The 16,978-nt window shown below is 32.2% G+C and overlaps 1 protein-coding gene across 1 annotated transcript in view; it reads right to left on the bottom strand.

Annotated features, from left to right (window-relative positions):
* LOC129226665 (TGF-beta receptor type-1-like) overlaps window positions 1-16,978 on the bottom strand; it is a 608,447-nt gene that overhangs the window by 116,902 nt on the left and 474,567 nt on the right. The window contains exon 3 of the mRNA XM_054861294.1: window positions 2,086-2,209. Within this exon, the coding sequence (XP_054717269.1) occupies window positions 2,086-2,209 (124 nt within the window). The remainder of the gene's footprint in view (window positions 1-2,085; window positions 2,210-16,978) is intronic.

The following is a 16,978-nucleotide window of genomic DNA, read 5'->3' as shown; positions in this document are numbered from 1 at the left end:
AATACTAACGTAAAGGAATTCAAGTTGTTGCCCAAACGAATAAACAGACAGACACTCTAATCACCGCGGCGCTTCGAACTCAAATTGGGGGGGGGGGGGGACATCTCAATTTCCCGAATGGAACACAAAATTTTGTCGACTGATGATAATTTTTCCCAAATTAACTTCAAATTTTGCCGAATCATCAGACATAATTTTCCGAATAACGAAATTTTTGGACGGTCAGGGTGACCTCTCATCGGGGCAGATCAATATATTTAAAAAGATAAAAAATAATTTTGAAAGTGCAACAGTTAAAAAATAACACTTTTTCTACATTCTACACGTTACCACACGGGACCTATTGTCACGTCTTTTAGTTAGAACATTGGGAGCAAACTATCGCGACAAGACTACGTGACACCAGTACCGCATAATAAAACGCATCCATCTTCACTAGGTAGCCATTTCTTTGATGATACAACAGTATTTCAACCAAGGCTATTTAAAAGCCTAGCGAAACAACTTCGTGGCCGAAACATCTCAACACGCCTCGATCGCTACGGAGCGTGGCAGTAAGCAAACAAGTAAATATTCCCTCGTTTATAGGATTTGGTTTTGAATGAATTATGAAACAAGCACTTTTGCAAAACTTTAAAGCGATCCAAGAAGTACAATTTTGAAGCCTTGGAGCACTCTGTTCCCAGTGGTTGGGAGGGGGAAGCTTTCTGGATGTTATATGTACTGGGAAACTTGGAAACTCTGTTCACTTAAAAGTAATTTTAAATTTCAGGTAGAGCCCCAGTAGGGCAGGTTCCGCAAATGGTCGTTTAAAGAAAGATGTCCTGCTTTCGAGGACACTTCACTCAAATATGGCTTTTAAGTATGTTTTTAGTGAAGCATGTAGATATATTTTCCGAGATTACCTTTTATATCTATACATATGAAATACTTCATAAATTTTCGAGCGAAATTTGTTCGAACGTACGTTTTGTCTTCTTCAGGGAAATGTAGTTTTGATGCTGTAGAACTTTCAGTATAAAGTGTACTAATACATTTTTAGTTAAGAATTTGACAGATTAAATATAATATTTTGAAACAGTTAAAAAAAATCAGACTAAGAGACAGTGACCATCCAATCGAACTACCATGTAGAGGCTTGGAAGTTTCCTCAGAATTCATAAAACAACTCTCTTTCTTCAAATATGACGACTATTGAATTGAAACGATAAAAATCAAAACTCCATTGTATTTTGTGAATTTTCTATGTAATGTTGCCAAACTCTCTTGTTATTTTCAGTAAAATATTTATTCTTTGATGCTCTCATAAAAAAAGTGCGTTTCCCACTGTACTGATAAAACGTACAAGTTCCAGAACACTTCATTCAAAATTAAAGAAGCTTTTGATAAAAGCTTGTGATGATAAAATAGCGCAGTACAGCTCTTGGGTCCACGCCATTAAAACCATCAGAATCAAGATAATAGAATGTTCTGTTAAAAATATACGTTTACTGTTGTTAAAGCAATTTTTTTTATGATTTCATTGCAGCAGAATAAGTTACTAGTGGAATAAGTAACTATTCTCATTTTTGCATTTTGAAGTAATAGTTTTATAGATGCATGATTTGGTGATAAGATTTTACTTCATGTCAATAACAGCGAGCAAATGTGTGAAATCATGTTTGTTCAAGCAAATGGGATTAATAAAAATATTAACTACATAAACCGTACAAAACAGGAGTTTCATGCTTTAATTACATCAAATCTAATGTGAAATGTATAAAAAATTGCGCTTTTATAAATGCCTGATTGTTCTTTCATTCCTAGATGATAAAATATACGCTGAGTATCTTACGAATAGTTCAAAGTTTCCTGTAGGCGCGAGTGTTAAACTGTCTTGGAACTGTTCAAAGTTGATGAAGACATTCTTCAAATAAAAAAAATAAAAAAATAAAAAAAAAAAACCAGGTTAGTTTTGTTTCGAGAAATATTTACGCGAAATTGAAAGCCTTCTTAAACGATTTTCCTTACTCATTATATGTTTTCAACGTTTAGGAGAAAGTATGTCAAATAAATAAATAAATAAATAAAATAAAAACCACTCACCTGTACATGTAAAAAGGTTCCTTCCAGTCATTGAGTTGAGCAGAGACATAGCAAATGCCGTCTGTAATGCAGGTGTTATTATGGGGTTTACATAAATCATCGTCACAATAACAGATTAAGTTCCCTAAAAGAAAGGAATAACTTATCATTAACATTATTTTATCAAAAAGTACCTATAAATAAATAAACATTAAAAGCAATAATCCAAGAGCCTGTGATTCATGCCATCTCAGTTTCTCCCATCTCAGAAGTATGTCCAAAAAATTACCAACTGTTACTTATCTTATTGAAAGATAAAATCCAGAATTTTTTGTTCTAAAATTGAGTCGTTCTTTTTCTGTGGGCCCCTAAAGGTTAATGTGCGGCATCAAAAATAGTGGATCTTTAAGACATGGAAATTTTTATGAGCCACTACACTTTCTAAAAACTGTTTGCATCCGAATTGTTTATGTTTGAAATATAGAAGGGTCTAACTTTATGTAACAAACGATAAATTTGTGACAACTAGTTGCCTCAAAATCAATAAAGGTTACAAAAAAGCGGTATTTTCGACGGTTTTTTTTTTAGCATTTTTGAGGTCCAAAAAGCAGAGCTTGCACTTTTTAGTTGCCACGACAAAAAAAGTGTCGTTTGAAAAGCAAGTATAAGCACTTAAAAAAAATGTATAAATTATTGAGGCAAGTTCAATGTGCTTTCAATTACATTAGGCCGAAATATGGAAAATGTCTTATTTTACCGATATTCAAACTCATAACTTTTTGCGTGAACGACATGATTAAGATAATTCTTTTGCCATTATTATACTCTATTATGTGTCTTATCATAGCAGTAAAATTCCATGAGGCGAAATGCTTTAAAAGGTTTTACAGATTTTTTAAACTTACCCTATTTTTGTAGTCTGGGCTTTTGCTACTTGTTGTTTTAATCCAAAAAGTTTGCAAAGTAAAGTGATACTTTATTGGTCACTGACGGATATATATGACAAATCAAAACTTATTTAGTTTTATGTATGACATTTATATTATTTAGGTTAGTCTGGGAACAGTTACCCCCCCCCCCCCCGTTTTTTGTTGGAGCTTATAACTTTTGTTGAATTTAGTGAAACAACTAAACAGTTTGTGGAAAGAGTTGTGGTTCATAGCAATTTCTATGTCTCAAAAAACTGCTTGATTTTTGATACCGCACATAAACCTTTAGAGAAATTGAACAACTCAACTTTGGAACGAAAAATTCTGGATTTGGTCGTTTAATAAGTTAAATAACAGAGTTTTGAAAAAATCTGAGATGTCATGAATCACCTCATAATGCTAGGCGTGACAGTTTCTCAGAATCTTGCTCTTAAATGTTTCCTTCAATTTTAATGTTTCAAAAATTTATATCAATCATCATTCAATCAATGTTTTAATAATTACACGGATTATTTGGATCCTATATAGACATTGTTATTGATATTGTTTTTACCGAAAAAGTAAAATTTAAAGAAACAGAGTTCGGTCGAACGAGGTTGCGGTTAAAAAAATTTTGCATAATCGAGTGCCTCGTGAAAAAACATAAACAAATAGATTGATGGACAGATAGTTTAATTATTTAATGGTAACACTTATTCCTTATCGGAAACTGAATTATTGCATTGAAGCGGAAATTAAAGCAAAACATCTCGTTCTTTCAGAATGTTAATCTATTTATTTGCTGCGGTCTTGGCATATGACTTTCCCCAAAATGATGGATTACGGAGAATTTACTGTTGATTGCACTTAATGGAATTGCCAATAGAACACTTCACTTATTGTTCCACAAGAAAATTTTATTCTTATCAAACATAGAGAATAAACAAAAATGTTTCCCTCATCTTTACTAATAATAAAGCTGAAAGTCTGTATGTCTGGATATCTGGATGCCTGTTACGTGTCTGTTGGCACAAAATGAGTTCGTAGCATAGGAGTGAGCACCTCGAAGCGATTTTTCAAAGATTCGATTTGTTCTTTTTCTATTGCAATTTTAAGAACATTTTACCGAGCAAATTATCATAACGCGGACGAACAAATTACTATAACGTGGACCAGCAAACTACCATAAAGTGAACACGCAAATTACCTCAATATGGACGAGCAAATTAACATAGCAAATTGGCGAGAAATTCATCATCCTTTATTTGTAAATATATATGCGAACCAAACGACCTTTTAATTTACTTACTACGGGCAAAAAAGTGCGGGTACCGCTAGTATTAAATAAAGATCACAATATTTCAGAAATTCGATAACTATTTGTTTCACATTAATTTCAAGTCTTTGGTTCTTTAATTAAATTATCTATCAGCCCAGGGGTTCCCAAACTTTTCTGACTTGCGGCACACTGAAAAGAACTATAATTTTCTCACGAAACTCCAGCCCATCTCTATTTTATATACGTACGCTTATGCAGAAAAATTGATATCGTGGGTACTTGGCATCTCTCCCTGCGGCACACCAGGTACCGCGACACCTACTTTGGAAACCGTTGTAGCTAGTCGATGAAGTTCATTTTTCAAAATAAATACAATAACATTTTATCTTCTTTTATTATAATTACAATATGTAGACTTAAAATTAAGACCTTTTGTTATTTATATCTAATATTTCATTTTACATTTCCATCATTTTTAAGGGAGTTCATCAAGCATTAGCTGTTTTATTCATTTTTTTTCTGTTAGCTACTTTTGCAGTTATACGATTCAGAAATAAATAATATGCATTAGTCGGTGCTCACTCATAAGACATTTTCTTTTTCCGAGCAATGTTTCATATTTAATTAGGCATTTTTAATATGGATTAAAATTGTTTCATTTCTAATAATTTTATGAATATAAAATACAAGTATAATAGGGATATTATATTACTTTGTTATATTAATGATATATTATTATTATACATCATAAAAATATAGTACATAACTTTTTGGTTATTTTTAATACATAATAAATGAACAATGTTATTATGATTAATATACCTTTTATATTGAAAATATCATAGTTGAAAAAATAAATATCGAAAATACCAAAATATCATGATATTTGCAAAATAAATATCGGATATATATCATGATATATATCGACTAATCCTCATATATATATAATAGCGAATGATCGAGTAATGCTGATGTCGTCAACAATGAATCTCGCGCCACGGCATGATAATTTGATAACATTTGTTGGTAATATTCGACATGCAGGGAAATGCTTTAAATTGACAGGGCGGAACTTAATCATTGCTGTGTTCAAATGTAGAAGCAAATGTTCACCCGTCATACCTTGACAGTTGATTTTCTAGTCAATTAATAAGCACAAGTCAGTTTAAAATACTAAACTTTACGGAGAGTTGTAAATGTTAATTAAAATGAAAACATCAATATATTTTTTTTTTGTTGTGATAATAGTTTCTTTTTCTGTAACTCTGTAATACGCACAACAATAAACAGAGATTAATTTGCATGAGAGCTCACAGGAGCTTAGCTACTGCATTTATTTTCAGTTTTATGTTTTTTTACTTTCTTCTATATATAATATATAGAAGAAAGTATTGGATTCGTGCAAATTTTCGAATTTCGAATTTTGACGGATTCGAACGTTTTGAGGTGTGCTGAGTGCATTTCGACTATTTTTGGAAAATGTCTGTCTGTCTGTGTGTATGTGTATGTGTGTGTATGTGTATGTGTGTCACGTCTGTGTGTGACCAGTTTTTTGTGGCCGCTCTACAGCAAAAACTACCGCATGAAATCGAACGAAACTTGGTACACATATGTGCTCCTATGTGAACTTGTGCCCATTGGTTTTTGGCGCGAATTCCTCAAAGGGGGGTGGAGCAATGGGGCGTTTTTTTGAGTTACGCGTGATTGCTATTCCTCAGGAAGTAACTGACGGAATCAAACAAAATTTGGTCCATATGTTGCCATTAACAGGAACAGGTGCTGATTCAATTTTGGTGTCAATAACTCAAACGGGGGTTGAGCTATAGAACTTTTTTTGTCGTCAATTGTGACTGCTGTATCTCAAGAAATAATGAACGGAATGAAAGAAAAATTTATCGGCAAGTAGCCCTTAGTGGGTATAAGAGCTGATTTTATTTTGGTGTTAACAGCTAAAAAGGGGGTAGCGCAATCGCCCGTTCTTTTTTTCCATTGTGAGTGCCCTATCTCAAGAAGTAATGCTACGTTCTGGTTGAAATTTGGAATATATGTAAATCCATATGTAAACAGGCTTTGGTTCAATTTTGGCGCCAATCGCGCCAAGAGGTGCTGATTTATTTTTATTATCATTATTTTTTAGCGAATAAAAATAGTTTTATTAATGCAACAATAAGAAAGATAAATCGTAATAGTTTGTCGTCTGCGTATTTCTCGTGGTTTTAATTGTATGGAAATGATCGGAAATATTATCTCAATGATTTAAAATTTTTAACTGTTGCCATCTTATGTTTGTTAACAAATAAAATATTTGTAATTAATTCAAGCAAGGCTTTTAAAATAACTTTCAATTTTCGCTCTTTGCTTTGCTTTTGCAATAATTCAGACATTGGGATGGTCGTCAAGTTTTTGCATGTGTAATTTCGTTTTTGTTGGGAATATTGCTTCCTCGTCAAGCATGGGGAGGGATCAGAAAAAAAAAGAAAAATATAGAAGAAAGTTTCGTAATGGCCACATTATACTAGTTTTTTTTTCATTTTAGACGAATTTCAGACTACGCATTGAAATGCATACTATAAAGCTCCCGCGCTTCTTTCATTAGAGTTCATGCCCGGGCGATGACCATTCAATTTATGTAAGACTGAAGCCTGATGATGTTGACTGCAGTCATTAAACGAGAATCACAACTACTTGATGTCTAGCATTACATAACTTCAAAAATATATATGAATACACCCACATGTATGAGTTTGAAAATTATACGCCTTGTTCTTTTTTTTTTGACCCACGCATACTTATAATTGTGTTGTAAAGGTAGAAAAGGATTAATGCGATTTTTATATCAATTTTTACTTAAGGAGTCTTTAACAAATGATGTAATGCTTTGAGTGGGAGGAGGGTTTTGGAAATTGTGATACTTTGTGAAAAGTAGAGGAGGTTACAATAACAAGGCAACACACATTCTTTTTATTAAGATTTGCTTTTAAAAAGTAGCTTGACAGGTAAAAAGGAGGGGGGAGGCGTAAAGTTAGGTGTGATGTTTTACGACAAAGAGGGGGAGGGAGGGGAGACTCAACATCATTTATGGAAAGTCCTTAATAATTGTAAGTTGATAGGTAACAAGATTATTTTTACAATCTTGCGAGGTGAAATATCCCAGTTCTTAGGAAAAAGCTGTTCTATGAAAAATAATAGAAGAAAAATAATTTTGTATTTCGTTATTAAAAACATCTTTATACTTGAATAAAGTAAAATAACTTCTCAATTCGGTTAAATATATGTGAAATTAAAGAAAAAAAAATCGAACAATGTTGTCCCATGTACTGGACAGCCCTTAAAAATACAAAATAAGATTATTTTAACAATCACGCAAGGATGAAATGTTCTTACGAAAAATCTATTCTGCGAAAATTCATTGGAGAAAAAGAGTTTTGTATCTCGTTGTTAAAAACACCTTTATATTTAATAATAAATTTTAATAAATCCTCACTTTGGTAAAATACATGTGAAGTTTGAAGAAAGAAAAAAAAAAAAAAATAAGGAAGAGAATCAAATTATGTTGCTACGGAAAACAAATGTCTCAAAGCATCCCGCACTACCTTGATATTTTCCAAAATACGAACGAAATAGATCCAAGAGTGGAACTGCGAAGGGAAAAAACAGAAACAGGAAACAAAAATTCGCAATTAGAGGGCTTGACCGACTACATTTTTGCTGCACCTTTTCTTTTTTTCGCTTTCTTCCACGAAACCGTTCTTGCCCATGCTCATTCTACCAAAGGTAAAATACCATTTTGATTACCGTCTTTAGGATTCAGGAAAATTATTTCGCAATCTCCTTCGGCATGCATTCGGGGGAAGAAGAAAAAAAACTTTAAAGAAAGGACTGAAAAGTAAGCCTCACAACTTGTCTTTATGTCATCAATCATTGCTTTGACACCTGTTCACGCCTATTGCAAATGGCTGTGAAGCTAACATCTCACAGCTTTGCAAGGACCTTGTCCGAAACAAAGCTCACGATAAACTAATATGAAAATTGCCAAAAAACGCCATTTTTTTTTCGTTCTTTTTCGAAATGAAGTTTTTTCCACTGATATCATTCTTATTTTTCAACTAACATTCTACGATTTTTTTTTCTTTTTCTGTATTAGCTTTGCCAAAAGGTAGACACGAAAGCACCAGGATACAATAAAAACACGAACAAATATAATAAAGTTCATACAAAATATCACTCTCATAAAACAATCAGTGAAAGAACCACAACACAAACGATACTTTTCCTTCCAGTCACGTAGACTTAGCCTCCGAACAGAATTGCCAATTGATAAATGGAGAAACGATTGTTTTTGAAGAATTTTTTGAACGGATGTAAAAAACCGAATAAAGTTTTTTTCTCCAGCTGTTGTAATCGTAATGTTATTTTAAATAACGTTGGTTTGTTTTGTTTTGTTTATTACTGTATGAATGAATGCAGAATATTGAGATTGATAATGATTGTTATGTTTAGATGCATGTTTGCTGCTTGTAAAAAGTAAAATGACTCGGAAAAAAAATGCGTTGAGCAATTAATTTCAAAATATGATGCATCTTTAAAAAACATGATGAACATAATGAAAAGTTTTTGAAGTTGCATCTCGAAAAACTAATTTTTATCAGTTATTTTTTGCCGCAGCTGTATCTTGCCAAATACGCGATGGCTGTCTCTTTCCACAGTTTAAACATTTAAACAAAACTTAACCAATGAAAAGCAGAACAAATTACGCAACACTGCATCACTAGTACCAAAAAAAAAAAAAAAAAAAATCCAGCATCTAGCACTAATTTGAATTTCGCCTTCATGAATTCAAATAATGTTTTTCGCAATCACGAATTGCGGTAGGGTCCTACTCGTTCAGTTTCTTATTCCTACAAATGGAATGGAATTGGCCAAGAAATTTGCGCCTGTCATATCTGTATCTCAGAGCCAGAAGGACGTGACTTACAGAATGATGATTTTACAGGAGACGGGGACATTTTTTTTTCTGGCGCATGCAAAGGATGGGACGCGCGCACTTTTAACCCGGGTAAAAAAATTGAAAGAGATTTTTATTTTATGAATTACGTCCACATTGCTCGATGCGAAATAGGCTTCTATATATATAATACAGAAATAAACAGAAAATCGCAATTTTTGGATTTAGTCCCTCTGGCTCTGAGGTACAGATATTATGACTGGTGATTTTCTAGAATAGGCAATACGAGGCTTATCCATTAAAAAGAAATGGCGATAAGGATGCGGAATAAAGATTTTATGGCCGATATTCACCAGTACACTTATCTTAAAGATAATTTACAGTGTATATCGATATGTATTTTTGTTGCTTGTCAATATTAAACGATGGAAATCAATAATCTGGAAATTTTATATTTGGATGAAGTTAAACTAAACAACCGTGGTCATGGTAATCTGAAAAATCAGAGCATCGTCATCTTTGGTCAAGTGAAGATAATAAGCAATTTGTGATTGCTCAAAAAAAAAAAAAAAAACAGTGGCAATTTTAATTCGATTTTTAACTGGCGTAAGGGGTTTTAATTTTATTTTGCAAGATAAAAGTAAACAGTTTTTATGGCAAGAGATATTTAATAAAAATAATCGATTTTAATTATGTGGAGTAACTCACACTGTACAAATAATAGGCATTGCTCATACTTCGTAAAGAATTAAAGTTTAAGTCGAGACAGTCCAATTTCGGTCTTTGACGGTAACACATTATAAAAATACAATGAAGCACCGCTTATACGTCTTTGAAGATGAAAATCAAGATTATATGAAAAAAAAGCCGTATAAATGGAAAAACGTATACTAGGTATACATTAATGCGTATTGGACTCTGCAGGGACCAATTTAAAAAATGTATAAAAGAGAAACGTAAAAACAGAGCACCCCAAAGTAGAATACTTGACGAAGTTCTGAAACGTAAAATCATTTGACAAAAATTGTACAGCAAGTACGTCAAGCATAGCATACACATTACACAAGGAACCAACGTGACCTTTTCCACAAATCGGGAGCCCTAAATCAAAATTGTTATATACAGCAGTTTTTTTTTTTTTTTAAATTTCACTGTTGCTACGCATTTTTGTGGAAACTAAACCGATTGAGTTTCTCTAAATATATTTTATATTCTTTCTAAAATGCATGGAAAGAGCAGTAATAAAAAATGCTTGCCATAAAAATCCGAACCCAGGTTTCAAACCACGTTTTTTTGGTTAACTTTGCACGGCATGAAAGAGCAATTAAAATAATTTTAATAAATAAATAAATTACTAAAATAATAAATAAAATGAGTCGTGTTAGAGTAGCATATAATAAAACACAACTTTCTAAATAATTGAAATATTTTCAGGATGCAAAAGGATTGACATCTGAAACAAGACACGCAATTTTCATCGATGGACGCGTTCAATGTTGGCATGTTTCCAAAACATACGTTTATGGAGGAAATTACAGTGGGTGAAGATCGATTGGGAAAAATAAGGAAAAGAGGAACCAAAAACGCTAGAAAAGTTAGATTTAGAATATGAAATTTATGTAAAAAATCTGCAGAAACTGCAGATTTTCTGCAAATATCTTCAAACTCAAGATAGAATTTTGCACAAATTCTGCAGATTTCTTTAAGTTCAAAGTAAATCTAAAGTTCCTGCAGAGGCTTATCAAATTCAACATTTTTTGCGAACTTTTCGCCGAATTATCCGTGATTTCCGATAATTTTAGATTAACTTCTAATTTAAAGAAATCTGTCAAAATTTGTGCAAAATTCTATCTTGATTTGAAAGATATTTGCAGAAAATCTGCTGTTCCTGCAGAAATTTCACAGAAAGCTGTAGAATTTCTGCAGAAAAATTTGAGTCTCATATTTAAACGAAATTATTCTCCAGCTCAGGCATCTGTTCTGTGACGTACGTCGCTAATTTGGTAGTATTCTGCTTTGGGGACAGAGCATCACTGTTTGAACAAACAAATTATTTTAAGTTTAATTTTCATGACAGCGGAAAAACATTTTCACCGAAACAAGAAGGTTCTCCTGATGAGAGGGGACTTTCCCAGTGAATGTCCTTTAATTAACGCGACGACAGGTATAAGCGAATATGCAACGCTTTGTACACCCTGATTTCAATAACCTTCTCAGAATGAACCAGATTCATTTGCATAAGTTAACACCCTATAATTAAAAAAAAAGATTGTGGGAGATTTTTTTTTCTGTTAGGGAAGAGCAGAATTTGTGAGATCCACCTAATGTTCAACAATTAATGATATCATATAGAGCCTTTCAAAAAAAGTTTTTAACAAAATATTTGTTCGAAAACATAGAGCAATAACTTGTGCCCTCAATGTCATTTCTTTCGTGGGTACATTTCAATGATACCTCAACATTTAAACTTTCAGGTCAAAAGATTGTTTGCTATACAGCAATTTTTACAAAAATGGAAAACATTTTAAATATTTAATTTTAAAAGAAAATCACTTAAAATAAAAGTTTATGAAATGCATATAGAATTCCCTTTTATTTCCCTTTTAGCAATGGACCTGCTGATGTCATCATCACCGGCATTTTTTTTTAACTTATGAAGAATAACCCAATAACTGAAACATTTAGTTTTGGGCAATTTATAACTTCATTAAACTTCTGCTATAAACGTATTTATACTCCTTCATCCAGAAGATTGGTTCCTCCATTTTAATTTAGTGATAGCATCGTCATAATGTGATTTTATCCTTCTCGTATTTTTCAAAGTTTTTTTTCCCTCAAATATGGTTTTATCATTTTTTTTCTAAATGTTTTTAATTCTTGCATGTTTTTAACGACTTTATATTTTAAACCGCTTGAAATTGACTTCTACCTCAAAATACGTTTATTTTTAACATTTCCTAAATGTATACTTGAATGAAAAATAAATAGTGTATAACATAGAATCGTTTGGCTCAGTATAGCCATCAAGGCTCTTCCCCATTAAAATCAAATCAACCAACCAACTACTATAAACGTATTTATATTACATCTACGGAATTTTAAATGTAACAGAACGACTAAAAAATTCAAAGTGAAAGCTAACCAAAAAATTAATTTTTATGAATTTCAAAAAATACGAGGACAAAAAATTTACGGTTTGAAACAGGGAGTCGATTGAGAAGCGAAAAACTATACAATAGACGAATAATATTTCCCAGGAAAGAGATTTTAGCCATTTGTGCTCAGTTATGCCATTTTAACGTCTTAACTAAAACCTTCTGCAGAAATGGCAATATGGCTATTTATTTATTTCGTCATAACAAAAGGACTAATTTCTAGGTGTGTGTTCATCAAGAAAATGCTTTTCTGTATTATAATGTTATAGAGCAGCCCTTTGTTACTGCGACTTATAACTCCATCACTTACTCATATGAGGAAGTAGAATGCAAAGAGATGTAAGTGGACCGTTTAAAGTTTTGAGTAAAACTCGTGCTGAGTTCCAAACGTAGGTAGCCTTAAGTTGAAACTTTTTTCTAAGTCCTGCTGTAAAGCCGTTAATTGGAGTTAGAAATGGTACCAGGGCTACTACTACCATTTCTTCCACCAAAACAAATGAGAGTTTCGCCCACTATTTGTACTAGTTATTCCCCAATTTTTAGTTTGGTAATTACATCTCTTTGTTTCTAAATGCTTCTTATGAGAAAAACCTTTCTAGGGGTGTATCAGTGCCAAACAAACATAGAATGCGCTAAATAAGAACACCCCCGTGGGCCGGAAAAAGGCAGAATCTGCAGAAATGAAATTTTTAGATGTTTGTAGAAACGCATTTCTTATTCCATACTAAAAACAGGAAAATGCTTGAATTCGATTTGAATTTTTTTTATTTTTATTTTGGGCTTTATTTTCAGCGGAAACCGAAAAAGCAAGCTTACACAATAAAAATATAGTACAGTCGATGACAAAAATGCAAAAACATGAGAAATGAAAAATTCGCAGATACTGCCCGCTACCTTCCCACGACAGAAAACTACGAAAGTTCACATAATTTAAATTTTTACTAGTGGTCGGTTCAGGAATTTTTTTTTTAAAGTTCTTTTTTGTGCATCTTGTTCTCCATGTTGCTATTTTTTTTTTAAAGAAATGGGACGTTTAGACGTAATAAAGCTGTTTTTGAAGGCAGCGGGACAGGCTAAGTACAAAGAGGGCTGTCCCGTTCAAAACGGACATATGGTCTCATTTTAAATAGGGCTAGAAATCAAAAATTCAGGGGAATAACTCCCAAATTTCCCATGTCAGCGCTATGACCCATGTCGCTGGTAGCAGAGCCCTGAGAAAGTTTTTCAGATCAAGAAAATCAGTTTTATCAAAAAAAAAAAAAAAAAAAAAATTAAATTTTAAATATTGCAGGGGAGCAGTAAGGATTGTTAAATTTTCAACATAAAAACTCCTTCTTACAGCAAAGATTTAATCTGCCACTAAAAGTTTCGCCTGCAAGAAACACACTATTTCTTTCCTACATTAATTTCCAACTTCCTACCCATGAAGAACAATAGAAAGCTCAACCAGAGATTCAAAATGATTCTTAAAATATTTCAAGTTTTCTTCAAATAAATGAAAGGATATAATCTGAAAAGTATGGAAGATTCATCTATCGATAAGAGTTATCTATCCTTTCGGCAAAACGAAAACAAAACGGTTAATGACTTTTAATTAAGATTAACGACATTCAACAACTTAAAACGAATTGATCGTCAACTTGAGTGAAACACTTTAATGAAGTCTTCGAGGAAAGATTATTACTTCAAGTTCTTTTTAATTAAATTTAGAAAAGACAAATACGTGACGAAATATGGATTCTTTTCTTTTAGTATCATCAAAATGTCAAAAATTGGTAACAAGCATTATGTCATCGAAGTTTTAAGCATCGGAGAATAAGATACTTAAAAACGAGGAAACTATAGAATTCGTAGCAGGGAGGTAACAATTAAAGGTGATTTACCAAGATATACAGTTGATAAGGAAATGCTTGTAGCCAGGAGGGAAAGTCAAATGCTTTGAGTATACGCAACAACAATGCATAATCAAAGTAGTATTTATTGAAAATTTGTATTGGTGATAATATGGGTTCAACAAAAACTCGGGCGACTAAAAAAATGCGACTAGTTTTCTAGAACAAGAATGATTCAGAAGCCACGTTATATCGAATTTTCCTATAAAGTTTAAGGAGTAATTTTTCCGGGGTCGAGGATGTTTTCCTGGTTTCTACGATTTTGGTCGGTCTCTGGTAATAATGAAAACCAGAGATTAGCTAGAGTTTTTTTCAAGATGTAAAAATACTCTTTGAGATTTTTTAGAGGAGTGAAATTCATTTTGATGGAGTGAAATACACGGAAGCAGTGAAGAAAATAATCGATTAGTTTTATATTTAAAAACAAAACTTAGAAGGATGAAAAGGGGATGAATGGTGGGGAAAGAAGAGGTACGTACAACTTTGATTGTTAAGAAAGAATGTTTGACACTTTGTACTTAAAAAATAGCTAAAGAGTGCAGTGTAGTAATTTAAAAAAAACAATCGCATTTTTCTTCAACTTCCTACGATGCAAAATTTTTTATTACAAATACAAAGTGCGAAAATACATTTGACTAATTTTTTGATACTTGTGTTTTTCAATGCGCGAAAGATGCGTATAGGCAGACGTTAAAAACATCTCTGATGAAAACCATCATAATAAAATCAGAAAATTTAGATCTAAATAATTAAGAGGAAATATATATTTCCCGCAAGAATGAGGAAAAAAAAGAGACAATTTTGTAGGTAAAAACTTCTACGTGGAATCAAACAATATTTTCAAAACTTTGTCAACTTCTTCAGAGGTAGACACAAGCGAATAGAAATATGTGCGGATTCAGATTTAGAATATAGTATATCTATAAAATAATGTGAATAAACCAAAATGGAAACATATAGCAAATAATTTTGTTTTTCGATGAAAGCAAAAACAACTGATACAAGGAAAGTTGAATAAATACAAAATTATGTACAATGTTACTTCATTTTTAACTGTTTCAAGGTTTTTCTTCAGTACTGAATACAAATAACCAGAAGGCTAAAATAACTATAACTCTAATTAACAGCATAAAATCTAAGTGGAATAATAAGATAAAAATTAAAATATACGTAAATAAAACACAAATATATCTTTCTAGGAAATAAGCAGTTGTTTCAAGGCTTCAGAAGTTAGGATATTAAAACAATTTTAAAATCAATAATAATAAAAAATAAATACTATAAACTTTTATTGGGTAATTTTTATGTAAAAAAAACTTTATCTGAAAAGAATTTGACAAATAGGAGCAAACTAGGTGGCAACAGGCTGTAAAAATTGAATGATACTGCTCCCAAGGGAAGCATTTCAACGCCCATTCATAAATAAAAAATAGATTTCGTTTGCAAAAACTGTACAGAGGGAAACTCAGAGAAAAATCTTAACTACATTTTATTTCACAACAGTTTTCTTCCACAACGAAGAAAAACGTTCTTGGTTTTTTTTTACCACAAAGATGTTTCGGAATTCCATCTGAACAGTCTCTTCTATAAGTGCACGAAAGTATAAAAGGTTTATCCCTAAAGCAAAATAAATTTAAAGTGCATTGAAAGAAATAGTTTTGTTCTGCCGGAACCGAAAAATACGTCTTAAGACAGTGCAAAATTTGCTTTTCGAACAAAAGTATGAGGCAATCTATTTTTGTTGCAAGTATTACTCGACAAGCTACGAGTAAATATCAGCCTGTTGCGAGTGTTGTCTCAAAAAAGATCGTATTCAGTCAATCAGGGATAACTGAGTAATAATTTCACTAATTGAAACTCCTCCACTCATACTTTGATCTGTCAACCAGGGATAAATGAGCTAAAATGTCACTAACTAAAACTGCTCTACTCATATTTTGATGAGTCAATCAGGGATTACTCAGTCACAATTTCACTAATTTAAACTGCTCCACTCATATTGTGATGAGTCAATCAGGCATAACTGAACCTCAATTTCACTAATTTAAAATACTCCACTCATATTTTGGCTAGTCAGTTAGGGATACCTGGAGCCACAATTTCACTAATTGAAACTGCTCCACTCAAATTTGGATCAGTCAATCAGGGATAACTGAACCACAAATTCACTAACTTAAACTGCTCAGCTCATATTTTAATAGTTGTACTGTATTTGACGGCGAAAAACCGAAGGAATACTTATAAACTATTGCATAGTTACCTAAAATTAAGAATTTATCACTATTGAATCCATTTGAAGTTAATTATTTGCCTCGCTCAAAGCTATCCTGCCCATTAGGGTAACTTGTTGCCCCATCATAAATGATGTGCAAAATGAACTATTTTAATAGTGCAAATTTAACGTTGCAAAAAAAAAATCTAAAAGTTTAAAGACTCCTCCTTAGTACTATACAACATCACAAGATTTATAGCATCTATAATATTGCCTGGAACTTTGCTTTACTTTTCTTTGAAGAAACCCCATTACCGCTTATGGCTAGAAAACAAAATGTTTATTACAAATGAGTCAAATGATAAAGAGGAAAAATAATTATCATTCAATTAGGGGGTCCCAAACTTTTTCTCCTAGTCGTGGCACTCGTCAAACAGTTAAAATTTTCTCACGGAACTTAAATAATTTATCTCTATTATATACATCTATCTATCTATCTAATCTAATGTATATATTCATTTAT

Source organism: Uloborus diversus, chromosome 7 (genome assembly GCF_026930045.1).
Source record: "Uloborus diversus isolate 005 chromosome 7, Udiv.v.3.1, whole genome shotgun sequence".
NCBI lineage: Eukaryota > Metazoa > Arthropoda > Arachnida > Araneae > Uloboridae > Uloborus > Uloborus diversus.
Note: the sequence above shows the minus strand (reverse complement) of the source record. Positions and strands in the feature narration are given on the sequence as shown.